Source organism: Gracilinanus agilis, chromosome 3 (assembly GCF_016433145.1).
Source record: "Gracilinanus agilis isolate LMUSP501 chromosome 3, AgileGrace, whole genome shotgun sequence".
Lineage (NCBI taxonomy): Eukaryota > Metazoa > Chordata > Mammalia > Didelphimorphia > Didelphidae > Gracilinanus > Gracilinanus agilis.
This window is the reverse complement of record NC_058132.1, coordinates 217,469,899-217,493,880: the sequence shown is the minus strand read 5'-3', so window position 1 is coordinate 217,493,880 and position 23,982 is coordinate 217,469,899. Positions and strand designations below refer to the sequence as shown.

The following is a 23,982-nucleotide window of genomic DNA, read 5'->3' as shown; positions in this document are numbered from 1 at the left end:
TTACAAAGATAGAAAATATCTAAGGCCAATTTCAAGCGCAGGACCTAACCATCTCCAGGCTTGGATTTCTATCCACTGGGCTACATAGCTGCCCAAAATCAACTAGCATTTATTCAGTTCTTACTACATCCCAGTCAATGTGCTATGCGTTAAGAATTCAAAGAAAGTACCATAGTCTAAGGGGGGGGGGAGACAATAAAAATAAACACTATATATATCCAAACAAGATATACATAGAATGACTTTAAGGTAACCTCAGAGGGAAGGCACTAAGATTTAGAAGGACTAGAATAAAGACTTCTTGCAGAAGGCAGGATTATACCTAAAACTTCAGTGAAGCCAGGAGGTCAAAATAAGAAGGCTGGTTGGTAGCTACTTGTGATGAATGAAATTTTTGAAGGCTTTATTTTTTAGTTTTATAATATTATTTTATTAAAGACTGCTCAAGATTTATAAACTAGCCAGTGGACTCCCTACACAGTCTGAACAAGCTAAAATAACCCAAGTGGGGCTCATAAAAGAGAGATGCCAGACTTGGAGAGAAAAAAGGTTAAAAAATGCCCCACTTCCTATCCCCCAAACCAATATATTCTCTTTGTGATGTGATCATCCAGTCCCTCTCCAGCATATCCTGAGAGGCTTCTCATTGGACATCAGCCACACAGGAAATGAACTCAAGAGACTTCCTCCCATGAAGTTTCAATCTTTGGGATAACTGATACATGGCAGGGCTTATACATGGCATCTGCCTAGATGGTTGATTATTTCACCACCCAAGAGAGTTCTCATTTACAGATAAACAAGAAGCAAGAGCCCATCCCACCAGTTTTTACATCTAAACAAAAGAAGAGTAGACCCAGCACGTCTAGGGGAGAGCCCTAAAATCAAAATATCTAAGTTTTAAAACCAAAAGGCATTTTAAGGGCGGCAAAAAAGGGATGCAAATTGATGTTAACTTTCCACGGGGGACACCACCAATGAAAACATTCAGGGCTGAACTATGGCATCGAATGCATGAGGAACAACAAGGGAACCAAAGTCACAAGTGAAGAGTGCATGGTGGAAGCAAGGTGTGAGAAGATTGGAAGGGGGACAGGTCAATTGAGGGCTTTGAGAACCAAATAGAGGGTTTGATATTTGGTCACACATTAAGAAAGTATCAGAACCAGGACTTATGACTCCACTACTCTGGTTCTTCCTCCTCCCAGATGTGTTTCTGTCTCTGAAGATTTCATCACCATAAATGTGCTACCCTCTTACCTTAGATCTTCCCTAACGACCTCTGCATTTCTAATCTGGCTTCCCTACTTTGGAACTTCTCCCTCATTCCCTGGTATTGAGTACACCCTCTACCCTCAGATTTTCGGCTTCCTTTTTATGCCTTGCTTTACCTCATAAGATTGTAAGCTCTTTGAGGGCAGGAACTAACTTTTCCCTCCCTGGTATTCCTAGCGCTTAGCACAGTTCCTAGAACATTTAAGGGGCTTAATAAATGTTTATTTGCTTTTAAGATAGAAGGTTTGATGTCTTCTCACCTTCAATAACGCTCTTCCATACTGAACTTCTCCAAACCCCCATAATAATCTTTTGTGTCTCTATTTTTGGGGATGATCCCAGACCATTCCCTTTATGGCTTTTTCACAATGCTCCACACCCCAATTAGAATGTAAGATCCTTGAGAGCTGGGACTGTATTTTTTTTGCTTATATTTGTATCCTCATGGCTTAGTACAGTGTCTTGAACATTAAGCACTTAAATGCTTGTTACTTGCTTACCATGATACTCTCTTGCTTCTCATAGTCCCCTAAGGAAGGCTAGATGAGTGCCATTTCCATCTTATAGATGAGCCAAAGAACATCTAGAGAGATTAAATCACTTTGCCAAAGTCCTATAGCTAAGTGGCCTAGCCGGAACTAGAATATAAGTCTCCTGATTCTTAAGCTTGGGTCTTAATTCTTACTATATCATTTGCTATCCAGTTTCCTTAAAGTCATAAGATTAGCATTATCCTGTTAAATAAATTATCCTGTTGAATAAATATAGATAGATATACATGCATAGCTATATATAAGTGCACATACATATATATGCATAGGCACATCTTTTAAATCCATGCTGATTGAAGCTGATGTTTGCCTTTTAGATATATTATTCCCCTGAGAAAAAACTAACAGACTAACGGACTAATGGTCAGACTCAGCCAAGAGCTAAAGTTTTGAGGGCCATTAACAACCAACATGCAAGTGCTAACAAATGTTTATTTCTAACTTAAACTGAAAACTTGCATATTACTACCATGATCTAGAGTTGAACGGGCCAAATGCCCTTGATTTTCTCCTGCCTGGGAAAAGCAAAAAATACTGAGCCTTTAGACTGATACGCAAGAGGATTTTATTTCCCTTTCCAATAAGTGGCTTCCTTTCTCATAATGTAGTTTCCCAATTGAGAAAAATCAAGCTGTATTACAAACATCAAATAATATACCTTAGATCTGATAGGCACACATATAATATGTATTTATTCCTTCTTTTGTTCTTTTCTCCCTCCCTCCTTCCTTCCTCCTTCTCTCAGTTTCTCTTTCTCTGTCTTGACTATCTTTCTACCTGTTTCTCTCTAACAGAAAGAGATCCAGTTAATGAGTATCTTGATCTTGAATGTCAGGATATTTATTTAAGAATTAATTTAGATTCATGGAATAAAAAAAAAAGAAAGTTAGTTCTTTCAGACTCAGTATTATAGATCCCTTATCTTTTTGAGAAAGCTGCTGTTTTTAATGCTGAATAGTCATTTGCTAGTATTCTATATAAAGTCAGAGAATTACAGATTTAAGGTTAGAAGGGATTCCTGCAGTCATCAAATTAAATTCTCTCCTTCCAACTTTACAGGTTAGAAAACTGAGCCCCAAAGGAATTAAGTGACATGACTAAAATAGCCCAGATAGTGAAGGAGCTAAGATTCTGGTCTGAGTATCTAACTTGAAATCCAGAACTTATTCTTCCACATCGTGTTTAAATTTAAATTACTTTAAAAATCTTAACAGACAGAAAAGAGACTTGCTACCTTAAAATTCTACAAAGAGAAGCACTCAAGCTGGAAACGTTAAAAGTCAACACCTCAGCAAAGGTAGAAGTAGATTGGCTTTTGGGGTGGATGAATATTGGGTCTTTTCTGATTAGTGAATGGATCATCATGGTGGAAACTCAGGTGGATACTATTACTTCCATTTTTCTTTTTTACAGGTTTATTTTGGTAGCTGACAGTTACCAGACAGAGCAGGCCCCAAGAGATTATAGAAGGTTATCATCCAGCAAAATAATTCCCTAGATGCTTGCTGACACCAGCAGAAAGAAATCCCAAATAGAGAGTTTAGCTAAAGTATTAGCTTAAGTGCTTAATTAAAGGTGTGGTGCCTGAAGGGGCACCATCTGTAGGCCAGGGTGCTAAGCTTTTAGGTCTTTCTGGTTTTGGGTACAGGCTTTTTAGAAGAGATGCAGCAAACTCTTCCAAACCTCTAAGAGGCAAAATAGCTTGAAGGCTTCTCAAGCCAAAAATGTCAGCAATTTGTTAAGCCAACTATACACAAGCCAAAACTCAGAACTATTTGGCAAAGATTGTATGGAAAAGCCAATGTGAATTCTCTGCAAGTATATGTTTGTTTGGATCACAGATAATGCATACACATACACATAGAGGGCTTGGTACATAGTAGGTCCTTAATAAATCCATATTGATAGATTAGTTAATTGGAAATCTAGAAAATGCTGATTTTATTATATATATACATATTATTTTATATAATCTATTTTTATATTTATAAATGTCAGATATAAATATTAAAATATATTTTATAAACAAAATGTAAATATATAAATATAAAATATATATTTAAATAATACATTTATATAAATGTAGAAAATGTTTGTTTTATATATTTTTATTTTATATAATCTATTTTTAGATTTATAGATGTCATATATAAATATTGAAAATATTTTGTAAACAAAATATAAATATATAAATGTACTTGAATAATATATTTATATGTAAATATAGAAAATGCTGATTGTTTTATATATACATATATATGTGTATGGTCCCTTATATGTACATATATACATGTCTATGCAAACACATATATACTTGCAATATCTATATATATAGTAATAATATTTAAAGATATAGAGATAGCTAGGTGATACAGTCAATAAGAGTGTTAGGTCTGGTCAAGAAGCCCTGAGTTCAAATCTGAATGTAGATACTGACTAATTTTGTGACGTTGGGCAAGTCCCTTAACTCTGTTTGACTTGGTTCCTCATTTACAAAATGAGCTGGAGAGGGGAATGAGAACCATTCTGGTGTGTTTGCCAAAAAAACTCCATATTGGGTCATGAAGAGTTAGACACAACTGAAACGCCTGAACAAACAACAAAAGATACAGTAATAGTGACAGAGAGGGTAGAAATGGAGATATATAGGTATTTGGTCTAGAGGTGATTCCTTCAGTACAGGGAGATTCCCAAAGATGGGATTCTTCTACAATATAAATCAGCATCTTCTCTGCAAATTAATGATCAATCAATTTGTCAATAAGCAATTATGAAGGATCTACAATGTGCCAGATACCAGGCTAAACCCTGAGAACACAAAGAAAAAGGTGGGACAATCCCTGATCTCGAGTAGCTTAGTTCTCCCTAGGGAGACAAGGCATACAAACATATAATATGTACATATGTATGTATGCACATACATATATCAGTATATGCATAATATATACAAAATGAATTCAAGGTAATAGGGGAAAAGAGTACACTAGCATCTGGGTAAAGGAAGGACCCACATAAATGCTTAAATTGGATCCTTAAAGAAAACAAGGAATCTGAGGGATTAAGTTGAAGGAGTTTATTCCCACCATGGGAGACAGACACTGAATAAGGATGAAGATGGAAAACTCATGTGTGTGTGTGTGTGTGTGTGTGTGTGTGTGTGTGTGTGTGTGTGTGATAGCACACTTGCCAATATGGCTAGATGGCAATATATGTGGAGAGGAATGATGTGTAAGATAGGCAGCAAGGACCAGGTTATGAAGAGCTTTAAATGGCAGTGGAATGTCTATTTAAACCTAGAGGTAAGAGAGAATCCGTGGGGCAGTGAATAGAGTGCCAGATCTGGAGTCAGAAAATCTCACCTTCCAGATTTCAAATCTAGCCTCAGAAACTTACTATCTATGTGACACTGGGCGAATGACTTAACCCTGTTTACCTCAGTTTCCTCATTTATAAAATGAGCTGCAGAAGGAAATGACAAACCACCCCAGGATCTTTGCTAAGTAAAACCTAAATTGGGTCATGGAGAGTCAGACATAATGAAACGACAACAAAGAAGCTTACTTAGTCTGGGCATGCAATGATCAAGCACATGTTTTAGGAAAACCACTTTGGCAACTATCTGCAGGTTAGATTAGAGAGGGAAGAGGCTCAATGAAAGGAGAACTAACAGGAAGCTAGTCTGAGAGAGGAGATGAAGAACTGAACTATAATGGTGGTTGTGTGAGGACAGAACTTATGCAAGACATAATGTGGAGATAAAAAAGATAACAAGTTTAGGAGATTTCTTATCCTTATATAAACCATCATAGTAAGACATATGTATGTATGTATGTATGTATGAATGAATTAACCCTATTATTCATCCAAATAAACCTTTAGGGATTCCTTACCATCTGGTGGTAGATACTTAAATTACAAGTATAAAGTCCTTCAAATACAATTTCTTTCAATAAATATTCATTATAAGCCTCCAAAGTGCAAAAGCACTGTACTAGGTGCTGAAGATTTACAATGAAAAAAACAACAAAGTCCTTGCCTTTGGAGAATTTATAATCTAATAGAGAGATATGTGTAGAATGTAAAAGAAATCCACACAGTGTTCAAGGAAAATATGAGGAGGGAGAAATTTTTAGCTGGAGAATCAACAACCAGAGGATTTAGAATTTAGAATCAGCAGCCGTCTTCTTCAATCTACAATCAAAATAAAATCCTGCTTTAATTTAACCCAAGTGACCATCTGGCCTCTACATAAAGACCTAAAGGATGGAGAATCACTGTCTCTCGAGGTAGCCTACTCCACTTTTGAAAGCTCTAATTGTTTAAAAGTTTTTCTTAGCATCCAGACTTAATGAACCTCTGTTTGACTTTGACCTTTTGTTCTTGAATCTGTCTTCTTGAGCCAAAAAGAAAGTCTAATACCTCTTTCACATGAGTGTTCATGTGACACATGATCAGGGAAGACTTCACAGAGGAAGTAACACCTGAGCTAGGCCCTCAAAGAACAGGAAGATTTCCATAGGTGAATCTTAGGTGAGAGTGTATTTCAGAAATTAGGCTCAGCTCTAATAAATGACTACATAGATAGAAAAGTGAAGGATGATATCAGAAAACAGCTTGTGAATCCAGTTTGTCAAGAAAATTAAGAACATGGACAAGGATAGTGTGAAAGGTAGGCTATATCCAAACTTTAGATCAGAGCAATTTGACAATCCACCCCTAATCCAGGCACATATATGTGATATCCTCTACCTTTATATCTTCCCCTTTTCTCTTCTTAAGAGGACAAAGGACAAAGTAGGTGCTACTAGTCTAGAAAGAAAATTCTCTCCTATTGAGATCAACATCATATACTCTTTCTTAAAACAACAGACATATGAAAGATATTTGTAGCAAAAACATATGCTTATTTATTCTCTGAAAATGAAAGTCATAACTCTTGACATATGTCAAATGAAGGATATAATACACACTGACTTCCATGTTGATAATATGTAGGCAGAAAAAAATAGAACAGATGGAATAGGGGGTCATACTGTTGGAAGCCAACTCATACCTCTCTTCTCCAAATCTCTTGCATTGATTCAGAGTAGGACACTCCCAGAGACCTACCTCATCCAAATAGCATTGCATTGGAGGTGGAAAGGGGAGGTAAGGCCATGAAGAAGAGGATTCAAAAAGAGTCAAATAGCCCATATCCAGCCAGCACCCCCTCTCAAATGTCCCACTTCCTTTAGTTACCTTGCCCTGATGATCATGTTTCATTTCCCAGCCCCTTGGCAGCTCCAGCTGTTTGTTAGCAAACATGTTGAGAAAACCCACCAGGTCTCGATTATGCTGGTAGCGTTCAAAGTGGTGGGTGTCCCGCCGGACTTTGGTGATCATGTGCTTCAAACACGTGTTGTTTGTAAACATGCGGTAGGCACTCTGGAAAAAAAAATATGAAGAACCAAGAGTTACTCTACATCAACCAATACATTCAACAGAAAGCAAAGAAAGAATAAGGCATCTTGATTAATATAAAATGTGAAGAGACAAATTCAATCCAGTAAATTGTTATTAAGGAGATGCCATCCACTTTGACTTTCTTGCCATCTGCCCTGCTGATACACATCCTGTACCACCAACTCCTGGTAGATTTAATAATAATTGAAGGCTTTGTAACTCTTTCCCTGAGACCAAAACATTTAGATAATAAATGTCAACTCATATGACCTCCTGGATCAGACCATCCCCATAACAAGATTCACATTCTATACCAGTGATGGTGAACCTTTTAGAGATCAAGTGACCAAACTGCAACCCTCATGACACATGTGAGCTGCCCACTAATCCCAGAAAGGGGAGGGAGGAAGCATTCCCACTGGGCTGCGAGGTAGGGGTGGGGGTCATGTGGAGAGGGGGAGGAGAACGGCCTCCTCCAGCACATGTGTCATAGGTTTGCCATCATTATACTGTCTTACCATCAGCCATAATGTGTTCATTATTCTCATTATCACCCCTCTCTGTCAATCAATAAACATTTATTAACTATGTTCCAGACAATGTATGAAATGCTGAGGATACAAAAGATAAAAGAATCCCTGCCCTCAAGGAGCTTACAGTCTAATGAAGAAGACAATAAGCAAATAAACATATATAAACAAACTATATTTAAAGTAGATAATAAGTAAACAAGAGAGGGAAGACACTAAAATTAAAAGGGTTGGGAAAGGCTTCCTTTGGAGATGGGAATTTAATTGGAACTTAAAGGAAATCAGGGCAGTCAGTAGGCAGAGGTGAGGAGGGAGAGTATTCAAAGTATGAATGACTGCCAGAGAAAATGCCCAGAATCAAGAGGTAGAGAATTTTGTTCTTCGAACAAGCATGAAGGTCAATGTCACTGGACCACAAAGTATATGGCAGGGAGATAGGGGTAAAGGGTAAGAAGGTTGGAAATAAAGAGGGGGCTAGGTTATGAAGGACATTAAATGATAAGCAGAGGATGTGAGGAGGGAATCTCCCAGATACTCAACAAATCTAGAAACCTAGAAACCTACTTTGGCTTTTTCATTGCCCTGGCTACACTATCTGTAAAATACTTGAATAAATATTTTCATGACTTAAGTGAAGAGGTCTGAGCTGCAACTTTTTGGGAGAGAACTAGCATTCACTCTCCCACAACAAAACTCACCCTCTTACTACATAACTATCAATAAAAAAAAAAAGTTCACAATCCCCAGGTTAAGAACCTCTGCACTAATACAATTTCTAGACTGGCTCTAAAAAATATTTATCAAAGGGAAGAAAGTCATAATATCCTTCAAGTTATGACATCAGGTACTCCCTCTTCCCTTCAGGCTTGGAATGTCCAAAAAACCTTTATCACCTTGGAAAAGGATGCTGTTTTGAAATCTACATTCTATTTGGCAATATCTGCTAACTAGTAAAAAGTTAGGATCTCAAAGTACCATTAAAAAAAAATACCACTATTAAAAAGCACCCTTTTTCAAAACCACATCAATTATAGCTCAATATAATTGGTTTCCTCTTTAAAATTACATATTTTATGCATTTGATAATATTATTCTGGAAAGGGACCCATAGGCTTCACCAGATTACAAAAGGGACTAAAATAAAGTTACCCTTTGATAAGAATTTGCAGGGTTGAGAAAGGACACCTAAACATGCTTGAAAGCACGACAAACAGGCCACAAGAAGGAACACCACCCATGTGCACTGAGGATCTTTGCAATTAAGGGAAGATCTTTTTGATTAGGGGAAATCCCCCAAGCCCTTTGTATGCCCTCATCCTCTTCTCCACACCCTTCCCAACTCTTCAGCCTGGAATGCCCCTTGAAATGCCTATGGAAGGAAGAATCCAAGGGAGGACGGAGAATTCCCAAGGATGTGAGGAGGGAATCTCCCAGACACTCAATAAATCTAGAAACCTGGAATCCTGTTTTTGGCTTTTTCATTTCCCTGACTACACTATCTGTAAAATCCTGGAATTATACATTTTCATGCCTTAAGATGAAGAGGTCTGAGCTACAACTCTTTGGGAAAGAATCAGCATTCACTCTTCCACAACAAAACTCACTCTCATTACATAACTATCAAAAAACAGTTCACAGCCCCCAGGCTAAGAACCTCTGCACCAATACAATTCCTAGCCTGGCTCTAGAAAAAACTCTTTCCTTTCCAAAAAGGGACACAGAGAAGTCAGATCTTGAATTTTAGTCTAAAGAACAAGAAGATTAAAATTCTTACTCACAACTTGTTATGCCTTATTATTTTGTATTATTGTGTATTTCCTTGTCCTATCTCCTTCCTAAATGATAAACACCAGGAGGGCAGTACTGTCTGATCTAACTCTATACTTCCCTCAGTGCCTAGCACTTTACACTTAAACAGGTAAATAGGTCAACCAAATATTGCCATGTATTAGAAACTAGAAATAGCTTTATCATGCAGACCTTCTTTTAATAATGGTATTTACTAAAAATGTTATATTGAAATTTACCCAGTTCACTAGTAACATGGAAAGAAAATTCATTTCTGCATGCATCTGACAACTGGTTTTCTTTTCATTACTTATGCTGCAAATTACTTATGATTGACATATATTTAGAAGAATATACACCAGATTTTAGAAAAGTAAATATTTTTCCTCCTCTATAAAGCCCTAAGGGCAACCTTGATGTTGTAATCAATGCATTTCTAAAGCTCACTAAAAGCCAAAGTAATTATTACTTTAACTTGCGCCATTCTCTCCTCTATATTGAAAATATTATCTATGAATAACTCTAATTAAATGTATACACATGCCATCAACAAACTGATTTCAAAAGATAAGAATGTAATAAAACTCCAACCTCCTTATAAGTAAGTCCTCTGAACAAAAATATATGTATTTTAGAGGAAGTTTCATTGTAACAAATAGAGGGCCATGGCAAGTACAAACATACAAAGGCAATCTTTCAATCAGAGAAACATAATTTAAGAATGCTTTAGAATTAATGTATTAATGTGGGGGAGAATTACTCTTTATGAAATCCTTAAAGCCTATGAAAACACAAGCAAATCACAAGTAAGCCAGGAAAAAGAGGATTCAAAAACCACCAGGTTAATCATAGTGCTTCTTCTATACTATCTTGTTAGTCCAAGAAAAAGAGGGGATTTTTTCCCTTGGAAAATCCTAGAGTCATCAGCAAGAATACTCAAGGTAATTTCCATTGCCAGTTCCATGAAGAAGATGAGAATCCTTTATAAACCAGAGAAAATTTAAATGATAAAAGGACGTGGGAACAGAAGTAGCTCATGATATCAGAGGAAGAACAAGTAACAACTAAAAAGGTTACTTTGGAAAGAAATCTTCTGAAATGAAGAAGGTACAAGTAGGTCAGTGGAGCTGTAAATAAAATCTTTAGCAAGTGGCTTGTTTTTACAAATTATATGAGGATATGGAAAGTATATAACCTGTTGAAAAACTAAAATTACATTACACACTCAAGAGTCAAAGGATTGTTGATATAGAGCTGACGGGGGCTGTAGAGGTCATTTCGTCTATGTAAGATTAAAAATTAATATCCAAATACTTCAAGTTCTATATTTTTATAAGAATTTATTAATAATAACTTGAAGAAACGGATAGTGGTAGCCTGCGCAAAGAGAAGGATCCCACACCGGGGCATCAGAGAGAGAGCAAAGAGGACTGGAAGAAGAGAGCAAAGACAGGGTTACATACAACTTTATCAATAGTGTAAGGATGTAATATGGGGATGAAAGAGGAATTGGGATGCTGGGTAATGTAGTTCAAAGGTATAAAATTCCAGTTACACAGTCTAAAAAAAGCTACCACGTTATTTCAGACCTTCATCACCTCTTGCCTGAACTCCTAACTGGTCTCCTTGTCTCTAGTCTCTCCTATCCCCAAGCTTTATACCACACAGTTGTCAAAGTGATATTCCTAAAAAACAGGCACTACTCTGTTATCTCCTGGTCAATGAACTCTAGGGGCTCCCTATTTCCTCTAGGATAAATTTTAAAATACATAATAGAGCATTATTACATATTTAAATTAGCTATAAAATATTAATATTTGTTTAAATAAAACGAATATATTAATATTAAATAAATAATATTTTAAATAAAGATTTTAAAACTCCTCTGATTAACATTTAAAGCCCTTTACAATCTGACTCTACTCTACTCAGGTAGATGTATGACACATTAGCGTGGTTCAGCCAAATAGTACTGCTTGCCATTCCTCATATGTGATGTTCTATTATTCATCTAAGTATTTATACACTGTCCCTCATGCCTGAAACTTGCTCCTTCTTCATTCCCCTCTTAGAACTGAGCTTTCTTCAAATTTCCCAAGCACCTCTTCCTATATGAAACCTTTCCTGAGCTCTCCTTTTGGTGATATCCCTAATTCTATTTTTGGAGGGGAGAGAATGGACTTGTGTTTTATTGCTATAGAGAAGAGAAGTGAGGTAAGCCTCTATCAACATCAGCTGGTAACCAGTCTGCAAAATTATAGTCTTAGAAAGTCACTTGGAGCACCCTGAATCAAGTTACTTATTTAAAGTCACATTGTCTATATCTGTCAGAAGCACAATTTGAACCTAGGTCTTTCTGACTCTGAGACCTGCTTTCTATCTACTATTCCAAATGGCCTCTCTACTATTAATTTAAATATATTTACATACTTATGCATATATACTTAAGCAATACATATGCATATGTATATGTGTGTGTTGGATTAGAATACTAATCTATTTTTGGTTGAAAAAAATTAATTGCTTAGTCAAAAACTTATCAACTTCTTTAAAAAAAAAGATTGAAAGAACAAGTATATGGAAGTTTTGTGAGCACATAGGGAAATTACTCCCACCTAGAAATTGTTGGTGTTTGGAATGGTGCAAACAAAGTGACAAGACTATGAATAAATGTCCACTTTATCTTTGAGCAGTAGACTTCACAGACCTTTTGGTGATTAAATTCCATGTTAGGTTGCTCAACATACATAGGGATACATACATATATATGTATGCATGTGTTGCCTTCTCTAATAGAATGTAAGCATCTTGAGGACAAAGGATATTTCAATTCTATTGCTGTCTCCCCAGCAACCAGCATAATATCTGGTACTAGTAGAAGTTTAATAAATCTTTGTTGATTCTTATGTCTGTTTCTTTGCTCATCCTATTCTTTTACTTCAATTGCCCTCATATCCCCTTCTCCATCTTTACTTCCTTACCCAAAACCTCTTCCAAGAAACCTACCAGTCCAGTCAACTGACCCTCACCCTATTCTTTTTTCCCCCTCTGTCCTTTTGATTCATCTTATTTGACAGATATGTGCTTTTGTTTCCCATATTCAAGTAAACAAAATCAACAAGTCAAGTCAATAAACATTTTTTAAACCACTACCATCTCTCTTAGTTTCCATTCTGGGTTGAGTGATTTACCCAGAGCTAGCTACACATCTAGAAAGTGACTGAGACCAGAGTTCAACCGAAATCCTCCTGACTCCAGTCCTAGCTCTCTATCTACTATGCTACCTAGATGCCCCTCAACAAACATTTCTTCAGCACTTATGCTAAACTCTGAGAATGCAAAGACAAGTAGAAAGAAAGGCAGTCCCAGATCACAAGCTACTTACATTCCAATGGGGGAAGATAACACACAAAAGCGAAATGAAAAAGTCAGGGGTGGATGAAGATATTGGCACTGGGGGCATGGTAGAGAAAGTCTGGTGAGTCAGCAGTGCAGCTTGGAGAGGAATGAAAACATGGTTAGTTTAGGCTTCCTCCTTAAAACTGAGGTTCGAGGAAGAACTGGTCCATCCATCAGAATGAGAGGTCACAGAGTCAAGTGTCTAGTAGCATAAGTACTAATAGAAGTAGAAAATACAAGAAGAAACAAATATAAATATAAATATTACCAAGACCTTGCTCTTAGAGATTTTATAAGGGAATGATGGAAAGAACAAGTATGAAAAATTATTAGGCTATAAAGGAGAATGAGACAGGTGTAAAAGAAAGGGAAGCCCACAGGGCTACAAAAAGTTTGAAGAAGGAATTATATGATCATTTTGCAATGTGTCTCATCTCCCCACTTAAATTATAAATTGCTGTTCTTCAGTCATGTCTGACTCTTGGTCACTCCATTTGGGTTTTTTTGGCAGAGATACTGGAATGCTTTGTCATTTCCTTCTCCAGCTCATTTTACAGATGAGAAAACTGAGGCAGACAGGATTAAATGACTTGTCCAGGGTCACATAGCTAGTAAGTATCTGAAGCCAGACGAACTGAGAGCGATGAGTCTTCCTGACTCCTTGCTCAGCATTCTATCCATTGCACCACCTAGCTGGCCCCTTGAATTATAAATTACTCAGCAGCAAATATTTAATCTCCTATTTAATTCCCTGGTTCAACTCCTATGCCATAGTATAGCAAGCAGCATTCAATAAATACTTCTTGAGTAAAGAGATTGTCTATTCCAGGTATTAGCCCTAAATACAGATACAAGGATGAAAGTAGCAAGTCAGGAAAATTGAAAGTGAAGACATTTTAGTGGCTTCAGGATTTGGATTTTGAAGAAGGTCTAGAAATATTTGAAGAGAGAAAAGAGTAGTGGTAAAATAGCCTTTGGTAGTTTATTGGTAGAGATTGTAGGGGGGTGCTGGGAGGTAGGCTAAAACAACAGTCAGCTTTGTAGTGCAAAAGGCCTCTATATTAACACTGGGATTTTTATATACTGCTTGAGAATTCATGGTGATAAGCTAGATAAGTAAAAAAGCTAACTTCCAAAAGAAGAAGTTTAAAGCTAACTCCTTGCCAGGCAAATTTTCTGGGTCTTAGGGATAATGACTGGTCTTGGGATTTCAATGGAATAGAAAACTCTCAGGTTAGGAAATGCCCTTTCCCAATGCATACCAGTACCTTCCATCCACCTTAGTCTTGGGAAATTGTCTAGAGAGATAGAGTGATTTGTCCAGGGTCACTAACATCACATGCGAGAGGCTGGACTTCAATCAGATCTCCTTGGATTCAAGGCCAGCTCTGATCACACCACACCTTAGACAAAAGTTAGATGGGATTGTGGGTGAGTCAGAGATGGAAGGAGTCTAAGAAATCACCTATTTCAGGTGAGCATAACTACCTTGCCGTGGTCCCCGTTAGCCCTGCAGGGAAGTCGATGGATCTTTTTTCAAAATCATGTTTTTAAATGCAAAATATCAAATACATAGGAACATAAAGAAAATGAGTTATATTGAAATAGTTATCAAAATATATATTTTTTAAAAACAGGCTGAGGGATATCAGATTAAGAACTCCAATCTGATTCGACCCCCTTATTTTTCAAATGAAAAAGTGAAATGTCCTGCTTGAGAACACCTAGCTCATGAGCATAAGAGCTGAACCTTACAATCAGACCACAGATCCAGGACTTCTTCCACAATATTGCATTGTTCTACCTTTGGTTATACGTTCCCTTGGCATCCTTTCCAAACCTGACTTGCTTTCAACTTTTTTCTTTGAGGATTTCTTCAATAAGTTACAACTGGATGGTCTTGTCAACTTTTATTTAATACAATACAAAGCTTATCTCTTTCCTACTAAAGCTCAGTCTGGTCACTTTAGCAAGACTCAGAAAAAACATCATATGAATACATATACATAACAAACCACCTCATACATTTGCCTTCTAATCCTATTAATTGCATCCATCCAAATTTGGACCCAGGGCAAGAAGGGATACTCACAGGGTTAGAATGCAGCACTGTGAAGAACTCTGGGCTTATGAGAAATTTCACAGGGGGAGACTGTAACAGTAACGTCAGCCTGGACCTGGAGGTAGAGTGGGGCAGCACATTCTCCCGTCGAAAATCTATTAGGAATAAATAAAACATTTCCAGAGAACCCTCTTACTTACTTGAACCAGATCTGACCCCTTTGATCTGAAGCATGAAATAAAAAGCAAAGAATATCTGGCATTTCTTTAAGAGCATTTGGACTTCAACAAAAACTTTTATGCCAACAGAGAGTCTTGCCTTTGATCTAAATTAGCACACTAAATTCTAACTGTACTTGAAAATAGTAAAATAGAATAGTGTCATCTTTTGCAGCCAGCAAGTTTTTTAAATGGGTAAATTTTTCTTTCCCAGACACCCAGATCAAAGCCAAAGGTAAGTATACCATTTGGGATTATGTGACCTATTTCCCAAACTTTACTATTCATAATCCCAATAGAAAGTTCAGAAAGTTCATCTACTGTGACTTTACCTTTTTGTTGTTGTTGTTGTGATCTTTGCCATGCACTAAAAAAATAACGATTTATTTGGCCAAAAAAATAAATGCTGCTTTCTCAGGAATATTTATGCCCCAATGTTCCTTCACCTTGCTAAGATTCAACATAGTGGCTGATTCTTACCTGCGTTGGATTGATGGAAGTCTGTCTCCTCTCCAGCTCCATCAATGGCATTAGCGTGTTCTTCAGGCCTTTCATTAGTCATTGTTCTACGGATACTTTGATACCTGCCATCAAAATCATAGTGCAGACCATAAAAAAACAAAAATCCAGCCAATTTACTTCATGAGAGGAAGGAGATATTCACTGTCTACACAGCCATCCATTCTTTTTTTTTTTAAATAAAGTTCCTTTGACTTGAGATTCCTAATCAAATTAGGTTTATTTTGCATTATTTTTTAGAAAATTTCTTGGTACATTATCTAACTCTAAGAAAGCACTGTATCACTTAACCAAGTAAAATGAAATTATTAAGTGTTTGAAATAAGACTTCAATTTTATATTTAGCTTCAGTTGGTTGCAAATTTACAGTCAAAAATAAAAACAAAAGAAAAATACAAACAAAACCAAAAACAAACCTGTAAAGAATTGCATTGAGACTAGAGTTTCTATGGATTAGAAAATAAAAACAAGATACTACTTGAACTAAAAAAGGAAAAACAGTTTTATCAGACTTAAAAACTTTTTATTTTTTAAATTGTAGTCAATACTGTTTTCCTCCATTTTCTGAAAGAACATTATTTAGCCACTTACTTTCTTTTGTAAATATCTATTAAACATATATACACACAGAAGTGAGGTCTATCAAATTAAAAGAGCAATGGCAGGGGCTTAATATCAATGTCCAAGGGCAATGAGACAACCATCTCCCCTCCAGTTATCATCACCCAAAGAGGGATGGTCATGGTAGCCATTCTCACCTACGGTTTAGCTGCTCCATTTGTTGTATAGAATTGGATCTCTGAAGTATTTGCGGGGCGGGGGGAGCAGTGGGTCTCTGCCAAGTTGTTGTTCTGTTTACATGATCCACATAGAATATCCTTCCATGACTGTCGATCCGTGCCTCCCAATCTAAAGAGCAGCAATGTAACAAGAGGTCTTAGGAAGTAAGACTATAATTGTGTTTACTGCATTCAGCACGTGTTTCCTAAGACTTATATACTGTAATTTTGTGTTTATAATCATACACCTCCTTGTATCACTTCCCCTTGGAGATCCCACAATCTTTTTTAGTGACAGCTTATTAAGTATATCCTAGCCAGGATGCAAACTTTTTTTTAAAAAATGCCTCCAAATTTGTGCCTTTCCTTAAAAATAAAGAACAAGAAAATTCAATATTATGTAGATATATCTCCTACATAGCATTAAAATGTATATATATATATATACATATATATATATATTATTTACTTATAACATTCTTTTCTTTTTTAAAATTTTGGGTTTAATAGACTCTCCCTCTCTCCCACCCCCTCATCCCCTGAGAAGGTGTGTAATATGGTATCAATTATATACTACTTATAGTTTATAATAAAGCCTACATTAAAAAACAGAATGAGTATATAAAAATAGTACATAAGTTGAATATTGGTCTCCTTTATTTGTGTTCACAATTATTTTGTTCAAAAAGCCTATAAATGCATAAATTTTCTAGCCCTGAGGAAAGACTAAGCCAGCCATTGTAGAGAGGAACAACTTCCTAATACATTAAGCAGTCCACTCTAAAATGTCATGACCAAAAGGTTTATGTTCACTGTTGCCCAATATTCATTCAGGGTCTACGTCTAGTCTTCTTGTACCATTCTAAATAGCAAGTATTTTCTAGAATAATTGATTTCTCTGTCTACCTATATATACAATTTCCATATACTTATATTACTTATATACTTTTCTCTTCTCTCTTCTCTCTCTCTCTCTCTCTTTCTCTCTTTCTCTCCCTCTCTCCCACCCTCCCTCCCTCCCTCTATCCCTCCGTCCCCTTTAAATAAAAGATAAATTTTTGGCTAAGCAATTATGCTTTCTTTAACAACTCAAAGAAAATTAATATTCTGATAGATATCCCCCTGCTAAGTACTTATGTGAAAACAACTTGCTTACTAAAATAAACACATAAAATGAAATCAACATATGACATATTTATAAGTTTGCCTGAGACTTGCTTTTTTATCCCTAAATTTCCTGGGCCATTCTTTACCAAACCAAGTAACAGCATGATCTACTCTTTTTATTTTTATTTTTTCTAGAAAAGAACCACTCAAGATTAGCTTCAGACTGCATACTGGTACAAAGCTGAAGTGAAAGGCTTTCACCCTAAAGAGAGTATTAACAGAATGCTAACATAACCTTATACACTGGGCTTTAAATCAAACAATTAGAAAGATTCTCACTCTACTTTAACCTTTGTAAAACTCAAATTTCACCATTTTAATCATGTGTGTATGGTCAGACCAAGTGTTTATGATGTTGATGTCAAAATTAAATTAATGGGAAACAATAATAATTAAGACAGGCTAGGCTGTGCATCACCAAGGAACAAATAAATACTATAGTACCAATGGCTAAATATTAAGTGATGACTAGAAATGTTTCCAATTCCCTCTAGATTTGTCATTATTAGTGATGGTAATACAATCCTATATGTATATACAATGCTTTATCATTTACACATACTTTTATATACACTTTCTCATGTGGTCCTAACACATAATTCGGTGAGAATTTACTCCCATATTTCCAATGAGGCTTATTTGTGACTTACCTAATATTACAGAGATGATACAGGGAAGAATCTACAATGTGCTACTTCATCTTACTATCATTTGACATTTTTGAATGGTGAAAAAACAAACACATTCACAAAGGCATCTTCCTTTTTTTGGTTCAAACATTTATCCCTAGGGAGATAGCCTAGGAAGCAGAACCTTCCCAGGTAAGAATCCCCAAAGATGAAACCTTAGCATAATCACTGCCAAACATAGCATTAAGATTTCCTAAAATTAGCAGATCAGGGTCACTTTGAAGATGGAATGATCAGAAGACTACGAAATATCCAAGAAAGGGTTGTTCCCATTATCAAGATGTGTCTATAAAGGCAGGTAAAGTTGATTTTAGTTGGAAGATAGAAGAAGATCAAGAGAATTATATAAACCTATTATATAGACTTCTCTAATTTTGACAAAACTCAGAGTTCCTTGCCTACCCTCTACTAAAATTATCTTGATAAGCACTGAATACAAAAATTGTCTGAAAACTTAGAAATTAGGAAATTTGTTTTCTAATAATCAACTCTCTTATAGACATATGATGTTAAAAATAGTTAAGATCTGAAATTCAAGGTCTTTAAATTTACTTCTTCATTCTGCCACATTTCAGGACTAGATATTTAGCCACTGGTGAAAAAATGTGATTGATAAGATTTGCAAAGTTAGCCAGGATACATTAATCTATCCTTTTGGACCTAGGAATTCCACAATTATCATTTTACTAACACTGGTTGAACTAACTCATTTGGGCTATTAACAATAGACATTACACTTAAGAAATGATTTAATATACTTTTAATATGATTGAATCTAGCTTCAGCCACTTACTAGTCATGTAACCTTAGGCAAGTCATTTAACTTTTGTCTGCCTCAGTTTCCTCATCTATAAAATAGGAGTAATAGTAGTGCCTACCTCCCATGTTTGTTGTAAAGATAAAATGAGATATTTATAAAGTGCTTAGCATAGTAACTGAAATATAGTAGGCACTTACTAAATGTTATTTCTTTCCTTCCTGTAGAATGACCTATCAAGGGGGCAGCTGGGTGACTTAGCAGATGGAGAGCCAGGCCAAGAGACAGGAATCCTGGATTCAAATTTGGTTTCAGACACTTCCTACATGACCCTGGGCAAGTCACCTAACCCCCATTGCCTAGCCCTTACCTCTCTTCTGCCCTGGAACCAACACACATTATTGATTCTAAGTTGAAAGGTAATTTTAAAAAAAGAAAAGAATAAACTATTTTATTATTAAATATTAAATATATATCAATATCAATTAATATATTGTGTGTATTGATATATAATATACATTACTATATAATGTATAATAAAATATATGATATATTAAATATATTAATAAAATATTATTTTGTTCTAATTTTGAACCTAAATTACCCTGGATCCCATGTGAGTAAGGCCTAATCCACTACAGGTGGCCACCTAATTTTCTTATTCCTATGGGCCTTGAGGGAATATGAATGCTAATGAAATCTTAGTTGTTATTGTAGGTTTGTTAGAGGATGGGATTACCTAAAGGGTTAATACTAGACTTATTCTGAAGACAGATTTGGGAATAAGACTTACACTTGGAAATTTCTTTGGCTAAAGAATGAGAATGGACAATTGGGAAGTACCATAAATAACAGAGGAACAGGGTATGGACCCGAGGTTTCATCAATAGAAAAATTGCCTCATGAGGATATGCTCTCTATCATGAAGGTCAGTGAGTACTTTTTCTGCAACTTAAATTCTTAGAGAATTGTCTAGAATACTGGGAACTTAAGTGACTTGCCTGAGCTTACAAAGTCAGCATTTGTTAAGAACAGGAAATTAGTAAAACAATATTTTAAAATCCTTCCTTCAATTTAAAGCCTGGATTTAGGTCAGAAGACTTCAAGTCTAGACTCAACTCTTTAAATTTGGGCAAGTCACTTCACTTTTTTTTAGCCTCAATAAATGAAAGATGTTGAACTCTGATTTCTCAGGTCCTTCCCAGTTTTTAACATGTAAGCCTAAGATTTAGTGACAAAATAATCATAGTAATTTAAGAAATGATTTTCTACTCTGCCCCTCCCCAAATCACCATATAAAAAGAATCATTACTACCTGATTGAGTACAGTATCTGATTACAAGTGAAATGAGACTTGTGGAGCTTAACCTCAAAAAAGAAATATGAGAATACCCCCACCCCATTTTCCCCCTCCCCATCCACCCATTTACAGGGGTCAGAGTCCATGGGTAACTAAATGCATATTCTCCAGATGTGCATAACATCCACTACCTAACACATCAATTCTTTCAAGATGGCGCCAGATTTAAAAGTCTTTTGAATCCCATTAACTCAGATGAGAATGAATATTTAAATTGCAAGTAACAGAAGTCACCTCCAGAACTACAATAGTACTTATTACCAACCTGAGAAACATAAAATTATTTAAAATAAGATCAGGATAAGTACATTCAAAGCTAAAATATTTTCCCAGCAGGAAATGCATGCCCATTTTTTCCATGCCTGTCTTTATGATCCCTCAAAACTAAACATTTTTCACTATAACAACATTTTAGTGGATCCTCTGGACCTGAACTGTTTCTAGTCACCATCCTTCAGAAAGAGAATGCAATATTTATTCTTACCACACTCAATCTAGAGAATCAGCCTCCATCAGTTTCACTGTGAAGTACTGAAAGGTGATAGAAAGTAAACCTGAAGCTTTCTTAATTCCCATGAACCATTAGGACTTCTTTCAAACAGCAATCAGACATAAATAAATGTTTGTTGAACTGAAATAGCCCATAAGTCCAACAGCACCAGTATCTGTATTCAAATTCAGAAATAGAACAAGATTTATGAGACCAAAATGAGAGGTCATCTCAGCTTGCTATAGGTTAGCATTATATTTCATAGCCTGATATGGGGGAGAGGAGAGCAGAACCAAAAAAGATGCTTTAAGTAGCAAGAAAGCAAATAACAAGAAAGAAAAAACAATGAAATGGAAGCTGACAGTAATGCATGTTCATTTCAATAATGAACTCTTAGAAGCATGAGTTAAAAAATCTTTCAGGAACTATTGTGATCTCTCCAGGGTCTTATCAAATTATACATTAGCATGTAAACTTTGGACAAGGGGATGAGGAAGTCATTTGCCTTCCTATAAATACAAAAAAAAAAAAAAAAAAAAAAGCAAAGAGTTGGGAGGACATTGCATCATAGTGGATCAGGATCTTCCCACAGAGTTTCTGAGACATCAGGAAGCCCAGACTGTGACAGGAGGTAGTGAAGGAAGGAAAGAAGGAAATAACCTTTTATTGAGTGCCTATTGTATATAAGTCACTGTGCCAAATGTTTTATATACATTAGCTCATTTGATCCTCAAAATAACCTGTTAAAGTGTGTGCTGTTATTATCTAATTTTACAGTTGAGGAAACTGAGGCAGGCAGAGTTTGTGACTTGACCAAGATCACACAGCTAGTGAGTGTCTGAGAAGGGATTTGAACTCACATCTTTCTGACTCTAGTCGTAGCACTCTGTTTACTGTGCCAACAACTAGCTATCGCTAAAGACAAAACTGATGAGCAAGCATTTATAGAAGAATGTCCGTCTGGATAGAATGCCCATCTGGATAGTCTCTACCTCTAATAAACACTATGTTAGGAAGCAGGTTTCTCTCAGGCATTTGGAGTAGAGTAATTCTTCTTCAACTTAAGAGAATTGATTGATCTTTGTATTGAATCAGAGTCTTGTCTGTATATATTTGACTTGGGAGACTGTGGATCTCCATACATTTTGCTTCACAATTCATATTAAATATACTTTAGGTTGGAATAGATTCTGGTGGCATAGACCTCAAGAGCCATGTTATGGAACTTTGAACACATTTGTGCCTTAATAAAGGTTTGTAAAGTTAAAATTTGTCCTACAATCATAGGTGCTCATATGACCATACACTATGTTGTGTTTTTTTAATCAAAAAAATAATAGAAGCTACATTAGCATTCTGCTTCTAGATAAGAGGCAGGGAAATTATACTAGCCTCATTTATCTCCATCCAGCAACCCTAGTGCTGTAACTTTTAATTTCAGGTCAGAATACTAATAAACTGACATTTAATGTTGGCCAATGTAATCACTGGCATCTTCATTCTCAGCCTCTCTGGACTCCTCTAAGCTGACACACAAAGAAGGAAGGCATCACACAACTGAACTTTGAAGAAATGATCAGTCATTGCTAGTGGGACTGACTAGTTAGGAGAAGGCAGAGAATTCACTGGAAGGATATAACAGAGAGTGAGCGAGGTTAGCCAAGTGATAAAAGAGAGAGAAGAGAACTGGACTATGGGATGGTTATGAGTGAAAAGAAGGCAGGGTTGAATGGGAATCAGGTATAGTAGGGCTACAATATACAACATGCCTAAAATAAGATTAAAGCATTGACTTAAAAATCATACCTCCTGGGTATTCCTGACTATTAGCCCAGTGCCTGGCACCACAGCTAAGTGTTTAATACATTTTTTCCATTGGCTATCCACAAAAATCTTTGAGAGTTTAATACATCACAAAGTGAATAATCAACAACAAGCCTATAGAAAATTTACTAGCATTTATTCACATTCAGAGGAAGAACTGTGGGAGTAGAAACACAGAAGAAAAACAACTGCCTGATCACACAGGTTGATGGGGATATGATTGGGGATATTGACTCTAAATGATCACCCTAGTGCAAATATCAATAATATGGAAATGGGTCTTGATCAATGACACATGTAAAACCCAGTGGAATTGTGCGTTGGCTACGAGAGGCTGTCAGGAGAGGGGAGGGATAAAACATGAATCCTGTAACCATGGGAAAATGTTCTAAATTAGTTAATTAAAAATGGAAAAATTAAAAAAAATTACTAGCATTAAATTTTGTTGTTATTCAGACATGTTTCAGTTATGTCCCCCTTTTCAAGACCTGTTTGGGTTGTTTTTGGCAGAGATACCAGAGTGGTTTGCCATGCCTTCTCTGGTTCATTTGTTATAAAGAAAAATACGACTCTAATACTACTATGCTTCTAGAGGATATTGGTTAGGGAAGCTGTGTCTTTGTATTCCCCTAGGTAGCAGAAGACTAGGGAAACACCAACCTAATCATCCTTGTTGGATGATATAATTTCCCTATTCTAAATAACAGTGCCCAGGCAGGACCCTTAATGGTCTGGTGGATGGGTAACCCTTTCAGGTCCCACCTGGGGTTGGATTAATTATTAATATTGGGCTCTAATTAGCCTTGGATCACATTTTCATCTGACTGCATTGCTCCCTCCCCAAGGGTTGTGATATAATGACCACTCAGGAAGGTACTTAATGAAACTTTATCTATTGATCTTAAATAGGGAAAGGAATAATCAGGAATGGATTGGGGATAAGAGACCCTGTCACACTAATATCTATGATCAAAAATCCCTCAGGACTGTAGGCTGTTGTTTCAGTAAAGCTGGAGCTATTGTTTTTCACACTCCTCTGGTTCAGCTTGGCCACTGCCAAAACCAGAGAGGGCAATCTGCACGGTTGGTACAGATATTGTGATTTCTCTCAGCTTCCTTATTATCAGTTTGT

At 36.2% G+C, this 23,982-nt stretch overlaps 1 protein-coding gene across 1 annotated transcript in view; it reads right to left on the bottom strand.

Annotated features, from left to right (window-relative positions):
* Positions 1–23,982, bottom strand: part of HECW2 (HECT, C2 and WW domain containing E3 ubiquitin protein ligase 2) — a 289,847-nt gene that overhangs the window by 105,262 nt on the left and 160,603 nt on the right. Inside the window, exons 10-13 of the mRNA XM_044669680.1 lie at positions 16,543–16,693; positions 15,746–15,849; positions 15,078–15,202; positions 7,065–7,250 (exon numbers count right to left, since the gene is read on the bottom strand). Of these exons, the coding sequence (XP_044525615.1) occupies positions 7,065–7,250; positions 15,078–15,202; positions 15,746–15,849; positions 16,543–16,693 (566 nt within the window). The remainder of the gene's footprint in view (positions 1–7,064; positions 7,251–15,077; positions 15,203–15,745; positions 15,850–16,542; positions 16,694–23,982) is intronic.